We start from the raw sequence: 15,642 nt of genomic DNA on the forward strand, positions 1-15,642 counted from the left end.
CTGGCTCTGCCTCAACATCTTCAACGTCCAGCCCCAGTGGACAACAGACATTAACATCCCTATTACAACCCAAAGCCCCCGAGGAGGACTTAACTCAGCAGATGTTTCAAAAGATCTTAAAAGGGCAGGAGGACTTGAAAAATCAACTGAAAGAAATGAATGAACAGCTCAGAGAGAACCAAAACCGAACGGCTCAAAATACACAAAGACTGGAAGTTTTGGAGGAGGGGACGGCTGAGATGAGGGGGGAGGTGAGGGGGGTCCAGAGAGGAAACCAAGAACTGGAGAACCATCAGATAAAAATGGAATTTGAAAGGATGTCTTTTTTCCTTAGATTTCAAAATGTAATTGAGGCTGATGATGAAGACTTGAGGGAGATTATGACAAAATTATTGGCTGAATATATTTAAAAAGACAGACAACAGCTGGGATGGGATATTGACCTGGTCTATAGAGTTAATTCAGCTTATGCTAGAACACACAATGTTCCAATAGAGGTTCACATTAAATTTCTTAGAAAGACTACAAGAGATGAGATTCTGAATGCACAAAGGGGGCAAATGTTAAAATACAAGGATAGAGAGATAGTCATTCTGAAACAAATCCCAAAGAAAGTTAGAGATAAAAGAAAAAAATATTCGCTTTTAGCGAAAACACTATTTGAAAATGGGGTTTGGTTTCGTTGGCTTCTGCCAGAAGGTATGCTGATATTCTGGGAGGGCAGTAGGGTTAGAATTAATACAACTATGGAGGCGGAGGCCTTCATGGAAAAAAATAAAGCCCTCCTAGATAAAGCTGATGATACCACACGAGACACACAAGACACGGGAGGTGCCGGAGCCTCGCTGGTGGGGGGGGGGGGGGGAGAGGCAACATTGAGAAAACTTAGATCGCAAAAGTGAGTTAGAAAAATAATGCAATTGCTAATTCAGGGAACTTTTTCTGTTTGATATAAAATAGATTGAAATTATTGGAAGATATAAGGTAAAAATATGCTGTCAAAATATTGCTAAGTAGTAATTATCTAATGTATTAACAAGTGAAAGTTATGAGAACCAGGGGGAGTATCATTTCCTGCATAATGTAGCTGTCAAAATTTGTAACCTTACCCATTACCCTTTTTCCTCAAAACTCTGTAAAACTAATTTAAAAAAATTGTTTAAAAAAAAATTGACTGTAGATGGTGCTACAGTGGAGGCCCAAACCATTGTGACGCATAGGGGTGCATTCAAATGTCACCACCTGCAATTCGGCATTAGTATAGTCCCTTGACTGTTCCAAAGTGTCATGAAATGGCTTTTGCAGGGGATTCCAGGAGGCATCCCCTATTTCGATGACATTTTGGTATTGCCTGCAAATGAGGCACAACTTTTCAAACGTGTACGAACAGTTTTGGCTCGGATTAGAGACAAAGGCCTCCATCTCAAAAAAGAGAAATGCCAAATTAACGTGCCAAGGGTTGAATTCTTAGGGTACCTGATTGATGGCTCTGAGATTCACCCGACCACACAAAAAATTAAAGCAATTCAGGACGCCCCCACACCTCGCAATCAAACCGAGCTGCTGGAGTTCCTCAGGCTCCTTAATTTCTACAGCATCTTCCACAAACAGAAAGCCACTGTTGCTGAGCCCTTACACCGTCTCCTGACTAAGAACACGATGTGGTCCTGGGGCAGAGCTGAGGCTGCCCCATTTGCTATGGTAAAATGACTCCTGTCGGCGGACTCCTTTCTGGTACAATACAGCCAAACCCTGCCATTGGTGCTGACCTGCAACGCTTCCCCATTTGGCGTTGGCCACCAAATGCCCAACGGAACCGAAGCCCCTATCGCATTTTACTCCAGGACTTGTCTGCCGCAGAGTGGAACTACAGCCAACTAGACCGTGAGGCTTTGGCTGCAGTGGCCGGAGTAAAGAGTTTCCATGAGTATCTATATGGCCGGGACTTCGAACTGGTTATAGACCACAAGCCATTGTTGGGCTTACTGGCTGGGGACTGACCTACCCCAGTGTCATTATCACCTTGCATGACCAGATGGACCATTTTCCTAGCTGTCTACTCCTACCGTCTCATCCACTGACCAGGCTCCACTTTGGGGCACGCTGACGCTCTAAGCCGCTGCCCGCTGCCTGAACTTCTTGCTGACCCTACCCCCGAGATGCCAGTTCTCCTCATTGACTGCCTTGAGACTGTCTCATCCAGTGATGTTGCCTGTCACACTGCAAAGGACTCCACCATCAAACAAATTTTGAACTGGGTGTGGAGGGGCCTGTTGGGGCTGATTTCAAAATGCATTTTGCCAAACGCGATGAGTTATCGGTTGTAAATGGCTGTTTACTGTGGGGGGATCAGGTCGTTGTTCCACCCAAACTGCGCATTGCAGTATTAGAGGCTTTACACATAGGGCATCCTGGAATTGTCAGGATGAAGTCTTTGGCTAGGAGTTACATGTGGTGGCCTAACATGGACAGGGAGATCGAAGAATGGGTGGCTACCTGCACGCCATGCCAGGAGTCCAGACCAGCTCCCCCAGAGGCGCCCCCTAAGGAGTGGGAGTGACCTCAAGCACCATGGCAGAGGGTCCACATTGACTTTGCTGGGCCCAGTTCACAACCAGACATTTCTCGTAGTTGTGGACACCTACTTGAAATGGTTAGAGTTAGTCCTGATGACCTCCACTATGGCAGAAGTGGTCATCAAGGTGCTACGGAGACTTTTCTCCATGCACGGCCTGCCCAACATCTTGGTCTCTGACAACGAGCCCCAATTCACGGCCATGCAATTTGAGACCTTCCTAGCAGCTCAGGGAATCAGGCATGCCCTGGTCGCCCCATTCCATCCGGCCTCCAATGGTCAGGCGGAGAGAATCTGCAAAAGAGGCCCTCTCTAGGATGGGCCCGGGAGATTGGCAAACACGGGTTGACCACTATTTGCTAATTCAGCACATCACACCCAGTGCCACTACAGGGAGAAGCCCTTCGGAGCGTCTCATGGGTCGCCAGCTAAGGTCCCACTTAGACCGGATACACCCCAATTATTCTGCCTCATCGCCCCCAGATTCCACAAGCAAGATTTGGACATTTAGCATTGGGGATTAGGTATATGCCCACAACTACGCTGGGGGAACTCTGTGGATTCCTGCCACAGTGATAGGTATCACCGGCCCTCGCTCTTACCTCCTAGAGCTCGAGGACGGTAGGAATTGGAGAAGGCATATTGACCAACTCCATGGCTGCCTCTCCAACTCCACTCTTAGACAGCCAGAGATAACTCCTGCATGAGTTAGCCAAAGCCCTACCCAAACGGAGCAAACACACACTCCTTCCATGGCCAGCTCAAGCCCGAGGGTACCGGGAAATTTATCTGGTTATCTTGCAGGCCCGCAGCAAGCTCCGAGCGAACTGGCTCTAGAAGCTCCAGCCATGGCCTGTGAGAGGTTCTAGGAGCTTCCACCAAGCGGAGCTGCGGAGCAAACAGGTCCGTCCGACCTGTCCAAGGAAACCCCTCATACTGAACTGCGCAGGTCAGGCAGAGCTACCCAAAAGCCCGCCTACCTGTGTGACTACGTAACAAGTAGGATTGTTCCATCCAAGAGGGAAGGGGTGTTAGATACTTGTTCTAACTACAGTGGCTTCCACCAAGGTCCTCTGTTCCGGTGGGAACAGAGGTTTAATCCTATTGTCGAAGGGTCTGACAGCTCCCTATAAAAGGGCTGCTGTAGACTCAACCTTCGCTGGATTGTTCTCAATTGTTGTACTTAATAAAGAGTTGCTGTTACCGTTAAACCTGTGTGTGCCTATCCATTACCCATGTTATCTTTTCACTGTTTTTTTTACAACAATATCTTGAAATTGCATCTGCCTTGATGTTCTTCAATTTGTTTTGTTGAGTAAAACAAATACCCTAGTTATTGTTTGAATTCATTCAGAACTCAGTTACTCAGAATAATATTTGGATATCAAGGTATCTGTGCTTTAACTTATTAAAAATGATTCTGCTTGATTCATCTCAATCCAAACTCCACAGTAACTTTCATTTAGTTCAGCGTACACCTGCATAAACTGGGTAAGCTTTTAGTGTTGCTTATAAGAGGGTTTTTATTTAATCAGGCAAGCCAATTTTTTTTTCCACAGCTGCAGCAATTGTTTTGAACAAGAAATCTGCACTTAGACATCTGGAAATACTACCAGATAACCATTGATATGAGAGGAACAGTTAGATTTTAACAGACTTTTTCTCACGTTTTGATTGTTTCTTCTCACTGCTATCTAGCTAAGGAAGAAAATAATAAAAGCCTGCCCAACTGCTACACTTTATACTCTAGCAGTATAATTTCATCTGCTTAGAGAAATATATTGTATACAGACGTAAATCATTGCTTCATTCTGTTCAGATGAAATGGTTTGCAAGAACTTTCTGGAATATTAGGGGTTTTAGTAAGTACAACATTCAAAAATGTGTGAATGGGTTGTTTATTCATAATTAAGAGTGGTTTTAAATAAAGATGTCCTAGAGATTTGAAAATCTCTTTGGGACTTGCAAATGGAGAGGAGTATTATGCAAGTATCTGATGATCGGTTTTTTCTTTCTTTCTTTGATGTTATAGCTAGTTAAAAAAAAACACGAAACCTTCTCCAACAATGTCAGCTCAACTCTCTGCCCAGCTCTATTCATTTGTTCATGAAACACAGCATTGTGCAGTGACGTGCGGTCAGGGGAGGCAGGGGAAGTCCCAGCCGGTAGTTTGGCTTCCAGAGGGGGCGGTGCGGGCGCCGGTGGGCTCCTCTGGGCTCCCGCCTTCCCAAAGCGCATCCCTGTTTTTGCGGAAAGCAAAAGAATGGAGAAGAAACGGGGAAGCTTCGGGTGGGAAATGAGGCCATGGAAGAGAGTTTTGCCCTTTGCTGGTGAACATGGATCGGTCTTGCGCCCATCCTGGAGAGATCCCACCCTGGGCTGGCTTTCAGATACGTGAAAGGCTCTTTCCTCAGGCGGGCATCTTTTCCAATGAAATATATCGAGACAGGAAGATCATTTTATTACATTTGAACGTTTTGACTCATTCAAGGAGGGAACCCAAAGCCCATCTTTCCATCCATTTTATCAAAGAAAATGCCATTGGACAGGGCAAAAATAACTCCTTCTTTGCCCTGGAAATCAGCTACATGGAATTAAACACTATAATCCAACTTCTCTGTGTGTGTGTATGTGTGTGTTTGTGTGTTTGGGGGGGGAGGGGGAGAGAGGGAGGAAGGAGGGGAAGGTAAAAAAAAAGAAAAGAAGGAAGAAAACTTATTTAAATAAGTTTAAAGCTGTTGCTTTAAATCGGAACTGAGCATGCCTGGCTGTGGAATTCTGGGAGTTGAAGTCCACAAGTCTAAAAAAATTGCTGCCTCACCAGCCATAAATCTCACCGCATGTCACTGGCATTGTGTAATAAAGAAGGAAGGGGAGGGGAATTGCCGTGTTTAACTTGTGCATCCACTGCTCAGAGGGCTCAGTGTCAAGATCTCTCTGTAAGCCCCTTTTGGATTTTAAAATGCAGAAACCGCACATAAGACAAAGAAGTGTGTGTCAACAGACTGCTGCGCTCTTATGGAAAAATGTAATGTTGAAGTGGAGAATGAGAATGCAGAGTTTTCAGGCAAGTACACACCATTAAATGAGGCTTTAAAAGGAGCTCCAGTTCTGTTTGTTTTCTTCTGATATTCTTTCTGCCTTTTTAAAGAGAAGGTCAAGAAAATGGCTACAATGGAAATAAGAATAGCTCGCTTTGTATTCATTGCTCTACATGGTTATCGAAAAGTATTGTTCTGGGATTTTTTAAAGTTATCCATCTGTTTATTGTTTGGTGCCTTCTTTTATTCCAAACCAGAGAGAGTCTAGTTCGAAACAGCTACACAGAAGTGCAAAGTGTCAACCATTTATGGGAAAACATCCTATTTTCTTCCTGCCTTTTTCTGTTTATGCAGATCTTAATATGTGGATAGGTTGAAGGCTACCAAAATTTCAAGGGGTCTTTACAAGGGGTCACTTAATGACCAGTCAAAGCTGAAATAGGCTTCAAAAAGATACTTAACATGCATCCTTGAAATTACAGCTGCTGCTCACATCCTACTCTCAAGTGATTGTATTTAGGGTGCTTGGCAATGGCTCCCATCTATGAGCATTTGCAGTCTTCTGCAGCCATATGACCACAACTTACAATGTTTCTTGCTGGCAGAAAATGACAAACAATGATCATGGGTTATGCTGGATTTGCTTAGTGACTATGTGGTTTGCTTAGCAACCACATTATTTGCTTAATGACTGTGGTGACTTGCTTCACAACCATCCTAAAAATGGTCATAAAATCAAGTCCACTCACATTTGAGATTTGACCCCTCCCTCGGGCTCAGCCTGGTCATCTCCTACAGTTATCATTCCGAGTTCTTAATGCTGAATATTAATTAGGCTTCCCCAACATTATGCTTCCAAGCCAATTAATAATATTACATTATTACCTTGCTGAGATGTATGTCTGATTTGTGGTCTCCAGGAATGGTTCTCCTCCTTGAGTCTTCTCCTTGCAATAATAATAATGACAGACATTCTACTCATCCGACCTCCTCAAGAAGTACCTTTTGCCGTCCTTGGGAAACCTTCCTTGAATGGTGCTAAACTTAAAATTGCTTATACTCCAAATAACACGTTGGCAAAAGAAATAATGGACAAAATAAAAACAATATCTATCCTGAAAGGTATACCCACCTTTTCTTTCAATACCAAGAAACATCTGTTTCTGCAAGAAAAGTATTTTGCTATTAATGAGTTATTTTCAAAGCAGATTATTATTAGCTATGAGCATTTTTCTTAGGATTTAAGCATTGTATAAATTACCTAGGTTTTGAAGCATTGTTTTCCAAGAGTCGTCCTCTATTCCAACTTCACTGTGCCAAAAATAAAGCTGAGTGAAGTAGAAAGGGTTCTAAACCCAAATTCTACTGTGCTGGGAATAGATTTCCGTTTGTAATTGAAACTATGTCTATTCGAAAATATTAATTTGTTTCTTTTAATTACTTCAAGACTCAAAATTAAAAGGGCAATCAATCAAAGTTTAATGTAATCTGAAGCTCACTTGTATGTTTTTTGTCCTGCCTACAACCCATTTTAGCACGTTACATTTTGAACAAACAACAACAGTGGACCCATTAATTGGCTCAAACCATACAGAGAAACAGAAACAGACAGAAATACATATTTATTTATTTATTTTTATTTATTTTATTTCATCAAGCATGAATTAGATAACAGATATAAGTATAGACATTATTATGAATATATGAAATGAATATGAATTCAAGGTAATATTAGGACAGGGACAGTAGGCATGCTGGTGCGCTTATGCACGCCCCTTACAGTTGTATTTTCTACAATCAAGTTTGGAGCGGTTTACCATAAGTTTGCATCTATTATGAGCTCGTGTGCTGTTGTGGTTGAAGCTGAAATATTCATTGACAGGTAGGACATTGTAGCAGATAATTTTATGTACTACGCTTAGGTCAGATTGAAGATGGTGAAGTTCTAAATTGTCTAATCCCAAAATTTCAAGTCTGCTGGCATAAGGTATTCTGTTGTGAGAGAGGAGCAGATGACTCTTCTCGTGAAATATCTATGGACTCGCTCAATTGTATTAATGTTCAGTATGCAGTGCAGGTTCCAGACAGATCAGCGGTATTTGAGAATTGGTCTAGCAAATGTTTTGTATGCTCTGGTTAGCAGTACAATATTACCAATGAAGAAGCCATGCAAGACTAGGTTAACAACTCTTAATGCCTTTTTGGCAATGTTATTACAGTGGGCTCTGGCACTTAGATCATTAGATATGAGTACTCGAAGGTCCTTGACAGAGTGAGGGTTGTCTACAAGTTCGTGTCCACCCAGCTTGTATTTTGTGTTCTGGTTTTTTTGCCAATGTGTAAGACACAGCATTTGTTGGTTGAGATTTGAAGTTGCCAATTGTTTGACCATTCTGACACATAGTCAAGGTCTTTTTGAAGGGTTGCAGCATTGTTGGTGGTGTTAAATAGTTTTACATCAGAAGTGAAGAGAATGCAGTTGCTTATAATATGATTGCAGAGGCCATTTATCAGTGACGTGCAGTCAGGTGAGGCAAGTAAGGCACAGCCTCACTGCTCTCATCATGAAAGGAAAAAAAAGTAAAAGGAAAAAGCTGAGCTAGTTGCTGCCTCACCGTGGATGACTCTGCTTAATTGTTAAAAAAAACACCTCTAAAAAAGCTCTCCTGCCTCATAGTAGAGGACACTTTTTAAGAGGCTTTTTTAACAGTTAAGTAGAGTCATCCACGGAAGCCAGGCAAAGAGCCATGCTGTAGCACACACACTTCCCCCCAGCCTCTTTCTTTTGGAAGGCTTGGATCGGCTCCCCTCTGGCTCTCTGCCTCTCCTCTCACCCCAGCCTGCCAGCAGGAGGTGAGTGGGTGGGCTTTATTGTGTTCCAGGCATTTCCCACCCAGACAGCAGGCTGCATTTGCAATGGTGGAGGTGTTTGGGGAAGGCAGCAGGGGAATGGGGGGTATGGCAGAGGAGCTGCTTTCAAACCACTTGAAAAGATATCCAATCCAACTTTTGTGTGTGTGTGTGTGTGTGTTTGTTTGCGAGTGAGTGAGAGAGGGAAGGGGACAGGAGAGATGGTCCAATCCAACTTCTCTCTGTGTGTGTGTGTGTGTATGTGTGTGTGTGTGTATTTGAGAGAGGGGGAAGAAGGGAGATAGGGAGGAAGGAGGGGAAGGGAGAAGAAAAAGAAAATGAAAAAAGGAAATTTATTTCGCAAAGAGAAAAACAAATGCTGTCATTTTAAATCGGAACTGAGCATGCCTGGCTGTGGAATTCTGGGAGTTGAAGTCCATAAGTCTAAAAATATTTGAAACCCACCATTGGGTCAGTGCCTCACCAGCCATAAACCTCACCGCACGTCACTTCCATTATGTAAAGTATAAAGAGTGTGGGTCCTAAAACACTATCTTGGGGGACACCGCTATTAACAGGTTCAGGGTTTGATAAGGCATTTCCTATTTTGACTACTTTTTGCCTGTTTGATAGGAATGCATCTATCCACTTATGCAGGGAACCACAGATGCCATCAGATTTTAGTTTTAGAAGTAGTTTGTCGTGTATTATTGAATCAAAGGCTTTACAAAAGTCTATATTAATTTGCTTTATCTTGGTCGAGTTGTGAAGTCCATATGTTTTCACAGTGTAAGAATTGCAGATTGCAGGACACATTTTTCCTGAAACTAAATTGTTTATTAGAGAGCAGGTTGTTTATTTCTAAGTAGAAGGTAATGGTTTGGTTTATGATTGATTCCATGAGTTTGCAGGTGACACAACATAATGAGTTTGTAATTTGTAGGATGGGATCACCCTTTTTGAAGATAGGGATGGCTGTGGCTAGTGACCATGTTAGGAAGGAGCTGGTTCTGAAGGATATTTCATAGATTATGCCAAGAGGTTTTGCTATGGTGGTTGTGGTTTTTTTAAAAAGAAGTATGCACATATTCCATCAGGGCCAATAGATAGAGATGGTTTTAAGGTGCATAGTGCCGAGTCCCTTTGGGGAGAGGGGGCGGTATAAAAATCGAAATAAAGGTAAAGGTAAAGGTTTCAACAGCATCTTTTGTAAAATCTAAATGTAGTAGATCATTATAATTGGTTGTGGTACGATTGGGAAATGTGGGACATGAGCTATTGCTGTTTACAAAGACTGCACCGGAGAATGAGTTGAAGAGTTGAATACCTAGTATTGGTTTTTGGGTGGTGGTTGTTGAGATGTGGAACATCATTCTTACTTTTAATGCAGTCAGCACGGTAGTCACTGTATAAGTCTGTTTCTCCTTTTTCTTGGCATGTTTTGAGTTCACCGTGTACTTCACGGGAGCGAACCCGTTGTAGTGTGGATAGGTCAGGCCTTGAGCGAAGTTTGTTATAGTTGGAGTTTCTTCTGGCAATTGAGTTGATAGTATGTATGGATTTGCGTTTGCTGGTCTCATTTTTGCAGACGTTTCTGCAGAAGCATGGAGCCACTGAGCTGTCACCATAGTTGAACTCAGGGCTTTTGCAGGAAACGTTGATGATTTCCTCAGGGGAGATGGTTGGTGTCTGACATTTGCTGATGATGTTGCGTACCTTTGTAATATCATCAGTTTCATTGGTATCTTCAAGACCAAATGAAATAGCATTGGGACATTTTTGTTCTCGTTCAATGGCATCTTTGATTAGTAAAGAGATGTTATTTGCTTGGTAGGTGGCTGGTTGTGTTTGTGGTTGAGGTTGTTGAATTGGGATAAGATTTTGAGTTGCTAGATGTTCACTTGTCTGAGTTGAATTTTTGTTTTCAAGAGATGCTAAACGTGTTTCTATGTTGTTAAGGGATGATAGTAAACATGTTTCTGTGTTGTTAAAGGATGATAGTCTTGTTTCCATGGTGTCTATCCTATCAAACATGAGACTTAATTTGTCTAAATTGGGTTTACATGATGGGCAGAGATGAATAAGTGTATTTAGGGATGTTTGTAGGAATTGGACTAATTTATCGGTAAATCCCAGGCATGTGTGGTGGGCATAATTGTTACATAGGCAGCATTTAATAGTATTCTCATTCTCCTTGAAGGAATCTGTACATAGAAAGCATTTGAAGGTGCCGTTTGTGTCATTAGTAGAGATGTCTATCTTTTTGATGGTTGTTTGCTTGGCTGTTTGGTAGTGGAGTTTTTTCTTGGCATGGTAGATTTGTGTTATAGGTATGTAGTTGAGTACCTAATATTTGCTGGTATTCAATGTTGAGTTAATTAATCTCTTTTTTGTCTTGGTATCCAATGTTGAATTGATTGATCTTTTATTTGCTTGATGATTAATCATGCAATCAATCAGTTAAACATTAAATATGCTAATCAGTTAAACATTAGAGCAGTAATTAAGCTAATCAATGCTATGCTGATCAATAACACTAATCAATGTAATGGATGCTCAATTAATTAATATATGCTCAATAAATTAGACAATGCTGTAATATTCATAGTAATTAATCCATCAGCAATAGGTCTGTTGCTGTAATCAATTGCACTAATCTATTAAGTAACTGGACAATTAATTAACCAGCTAGAAAATCAATTAATTAAACAGTACAATATTAAAAATTCTGTCATTTAAACAATGGGTAATGATGAAAGGGTTTTTTTTTTAGCATAAAAGGGTTTTTGGAGTAATTGGCTTTTACTTCCTCATGTAACTTCTGCTGTCCTTTATGTTTTGTTGGAGTGTCTTTGATGCTGAGAATTCAAATCCAATCCGGTTTAAAATGGTGGAAGATTGAAATTCAATTCGGTGGGAGCTAATGATTTTCTAATTGATTTTTTTAACACACCAATTCCCGTTGGAGTTTGAAAGATTTATTTCACATGAATTTCAGTGGGAGTTTAAAGATGATCTATCAGAGGGATTTTTTGCCCTTTGATTGGAATGATTTTTGCCTCACTCATTTTGGCTCAGGAGCGTTGCAGTGCCTTTGCGATCACGGACGATCAGGTGCTTCACATGGAGCCTCACAGGGCATCACAGAGCCTCTCGGAGATTCAGTGCGGTCAGGGATCAATTACTTTCTGGCGTGTTATGGTGCTTCGGCTTTGGTTTAGGTGTGTTTCGGCGCTTCAGCAATCTCGGGCACTTCTCACGGAGCCAATCTCGGACACTTCTCAGGGAGCCTCATGGAGCGATCGCAGCTATCAGGCGCTCCTGTACTCTGACATTTTGGTGATCAAGAGTGCTTCAGAGCTTCCCACTGATTTTCTTACTTACAGAGAAAAGTCTTAAGCAAGCAGGGATGTGATGGGTGAACAAGGTAAAGATATGGTGGGCGCTTCCAAGCAAGAGCCTCACCTTCCTACCTGAACGCCGCCATCTTGGGAAGTTTACATACACACGCTGTCTTTCAGATCTCTGGAGTATAGTGTTTGAGAACCAAATTGTAGATATCTGTAGAGGGGTTACAAGAGACGGCAAGTTACAACGTGTGTTGTGATTCAAATTCCATCTATTACAGGTAGTCCTTGAGTTACAACTGTTGTTTAGTGACCATGCGAAGTTACAATGACACTGAAAAAGGTGATTTATTACCATTTTTCACACTTATGACCATTGCAGCAACTACCTGGTCACATGATCAAAAATTGGATGCTTGGCAACTGGTATGTATTTATGACTGTTGCAGGGGTCATGTGATCCCCTTTTGCGACCTTCTGAGAAACAAGGCAATAGGGAAACCAGATTCACTTAACAGCCATGTTACTAACTTAATAATTGAAGTGATGCACTTAAGAACTGTGGCAAGGAAGGTCGTAAAATGGCCAAAACTCATTTAACAACTTTTTTGCTTAGCAATGAAAATGTCGGGCTCAATTCTGGTCATAAGTCAAGGACTACCTGTATATACTTGTATGGAACACTGATTCAAGCATGAAAGCATGGACCTTGCATAGTAGTATGTAGTATTTCTACATGTTAGTGTTATTGTCAACTTGAAACTGAACCTGGCAGAAGGCAGAAGTGGGGGAGAAGCTGGAATACCTGGCTAGACATAACACAGAACTCTCCCATGGGAACCAAGGTCATCTCCACAAGTGTCAGATGAAGAAGAGTGCCTAATTGGCCAATGTGACCTGTGACACTTGGGGAGGGAATCATTTACTCTTTGAATTATACTGAAGCAGCGGGAAACATTTAGAGTTGGTTTTGCCTTTAATCGTGCCAACATGAGGTACTCAAGAAATAAGTTCTTTGAGGAAGATTCCAGTCTCACAGTTCTGATTTGTTTGGGTTTTTAGTCGGAACCTTGATAGTTATTTTGGCATTATTGTGTGAAGCAAATTGCCTTTTCCTCCCAAGTTTCCATTTGCCTATCTGTAGTCTATTCCCTGTTAAATCCAGGTTCTCATTTAGCAATTGCCACACTTAGCAATGCTTTGTAGTTATGATGATGATGAAAATGTAACTTTTTCATCCTCCTCACAGGTCTATAAAGCAAAAGAAAGCTGAAGCAAAATCCTAAGCACAGTTGCAGTTTGCATCTGCTTCACTTAACAACCAAGTTGCCAGTCCCAGTTGTCGCCCCGAAAAAGGAGTAACTGTATACTAACAAAAGCATAGTTTTTAGTAAATGTAAGTAATGCTTTCGCCAGAGCTGCTAGCTGATTTCTCAGCCTTACCTAGAAACACCTCTTGAGGCTCTCTGCACATCGTCTTCAACTACCAGATATCTCAGTCACATAACAATCCCCACATTCAGAAGCGCCTGTTCTTTTCCCCAGAGTTCCCCAACTTTTCTGCTTTTGCGTGTGCATGCACACAGCTCCATTTGCACGAGTGGCATGCACACACGCCTGCCACCTGCACAAATGGAATGGAGCATGCCTGCATGCGCTCACCTGCTGTTCAAGCAAGGGGAAATGTGCTCATGTCTTCTAGTCCGACCTAATCAATTCCACTGAATTGTTCGGTCACGAAGTTTCTCCTTAGTTCTAGGTTGGTTCTCTCCCTAATTAGGTTCCATCCATTGCTTCTTGTTGATGAAACACATTGTCCTCTAGGATCCCAGGAGCATGGCAGGACATATTGTTTCCATTTTTTAAATTAAACACCCGCGTCATTCAAATTAATTTTATCTTAAAATGCTCTTCTTGGATCAATCTGACTCCATCTTTCTGTCTAAGTACTGTTAAGTAATCTGCAATTTAAGCTGTAGGGTCTAACCCCTCTTAGATATTTCAGATATTTTAAAACATGTATATACGGTATATACACATTTTTAAATTTTTATTTTCATTAACTGTATCCTACATGCTGGTCTATGACCAAATAAAAACTTGATTGATTGATTGAATAATTGATTGATTGATTGATTGATTGATTGACTGAATTGCCAAGTCCTGCCCTTTGGGATATCTTCATGGAATGATATAGATTGTTGCACTTAATCAAACATCTAGACAACAAGACATTTTTTTCTGTGTCACTCCTGCATTCAATTACACACATTAACCAGATTTCTGTGCTAAAGGTGTAGAGACAAAAGCTATGAAAGATGAAAAATCCATGGAAGCTGCAAAAATGGAAGAAATAGACATGATTGGAGTTGTATTTCAAGATGAAGTCTCATATCGACTCCGATTCCCTTTACATAAAATGGTTTCCCCAAATGAACATTTTGGAGAGAGAGGTAATTTATGATGTTTGTGTTCTGATGCTCCAGTTTCCAAATATCTATATGTCTACTGGAAAGGTAGATGCAGATTTGAGCTTTTGCATTTCTTTAGTCTTATATGTCATTAATATAACATATGAAATGGACTTCCTTCTTTATATCAGTTGTACAGATACCTATTTAAATAATATAATTCTTTTTTTAAATGAGATTGTAGCATACTTGGCCCCACTGTAGATGACCTTGGCAGAGGTGGGTTCCTACCAGTTCTGTACGGTTCGGCCGGACCAGTAGGGGTTTGCCATCCTGAGTCACCTGAACCGGCAGCGACTCAGGCCTGCCATGCTTCTGAACCAGTTCCCCAGTTAGTGTGGCACATATTTTTTCCATTTTTTAATGATCTGCGCATGCGCAGACCTATTTATGGGCAACTGCGCAAGCGTGTGTGAGCGAAGTAGGGGCGCGTGTGCAAAATTGGGCGCTCACCAAACTGGCAGTAATGCCGGCAGCAACCCACCCCTGAACTGTGGTCATCTTGATAAAACTGTTGTAATTTAAAACTTTAATAAAAATTATATACATTTAAAAAACAATCACATTGAGTTAATGTGTCATGCCCATTGTTTCCAGTTAAATATATCATAATGAATGTCTAGCCCTATTGATATGGTATTAAATAAATTTTATGCATAATAAAGTAGTATTCTTTTTTTTATTTCTCTTTTGTAGATTACTGTTTCAACTTTTCATCATCTTATTGTTCAATTCCAAGCTATTGGTTGGGAGGCTTTATATCTTTGCAATCTAGCATTGATAGTGCACTTATTGAAGTAAGTGGAATCACTTTAATGTATTTATATTGGTAAATTATATAGGCTGGTTGTTAATGCCTTCTTGAGAGAGATTATTGTACATTGATTGAATTTTTATATCAACTGGTATACTATTTTTGTTGTTATTGTTGTGTACTAGTTCCCATAACAATTAGTCCATGAAGGTGCAATCTTCAGGTATCTGAGTGGCCCATAGCTGTAGTACAGATTTTACATTCTTGACAAAGGGCAGAGACCTAACCTTAATAAGGAAGAAAGAGCCAACTGCAGGTACAGATTTAGTGACTACAATTGGGATCAACAATTTGGTTGCAACTTAACAAGTGAAGTGGTCGCTAAGTGAAACATCATGGTTTTATCATTTTACTTCAGCTTCCCTTTGCTTCTTAGAGACTTATGAAGATCATGAATATGAGGATTGGACGCACAGCTTTTTCATGGTTGTTATTATGAATGGTTGCTAAAAGGCAGTGGCTAAATGAGGACTACCTATACTTTCTTCCAGTCTTGTTGGAAGTTGGATAAAAGTCAGAATTAGCCTCTCGGTCTCATTCTTCA

At 41.2% G+C, this 15,642-nt stretch overlaps 1 protein-coding gene across 2 annotated transcripts in view; it reads left to right on the forward strand.

Moving 5' to 3' along the window:
• The first annotated feature begins 5,488 nt into the window (after window positions 1-5,488).
• Window positions 5,489-15,642, forward strand: part of LOC309399160 (ABC-type organic anion transporter ABCA8-like) — a 79,642-nt gene continuing 69,488 nt past the window's right edge. The window contains exons 1-4 of one of the 2 annotated variants that reach the window (XM_081966707.1): window positions 5,489-5,642; window positions 6,537-6,738; window positions 14,108-14,266; window positions 14,981-15,081. In XM_081966707.1, the coding sequence (XP_081822833.1) occupies window positions 5,538-5,642; window positions 6,537-6,738; window positions 14,108-14,266; window positions 14,981-15,081 (567 nt within the window). In that variant the 5' untranslated portion in view covers window positions 5,489-5,537. Of the gene's footprint in view, window positions 5,643-6,536; window positions 6,739-13,192; window positions 13,210-14,107; window positions 14,267-14,980; window positions 15,082-15,642 lie in introns of those variants that run through there. The other variant, XM_081966708.1, reaches the window with a different exon arrangement.

This window comes from Natrix helvetica, assembly GCF_964273705.1.
Source record: "Natrix helvetica genome assembly, chromosome: 1".
Taxonomy (NCBI): domain Eukaryota; kingdom Metazoa; phylum Chordata; class Lepidosauria; order Squamata; family Natricidae; genus Natrix; species Natrix helvetica.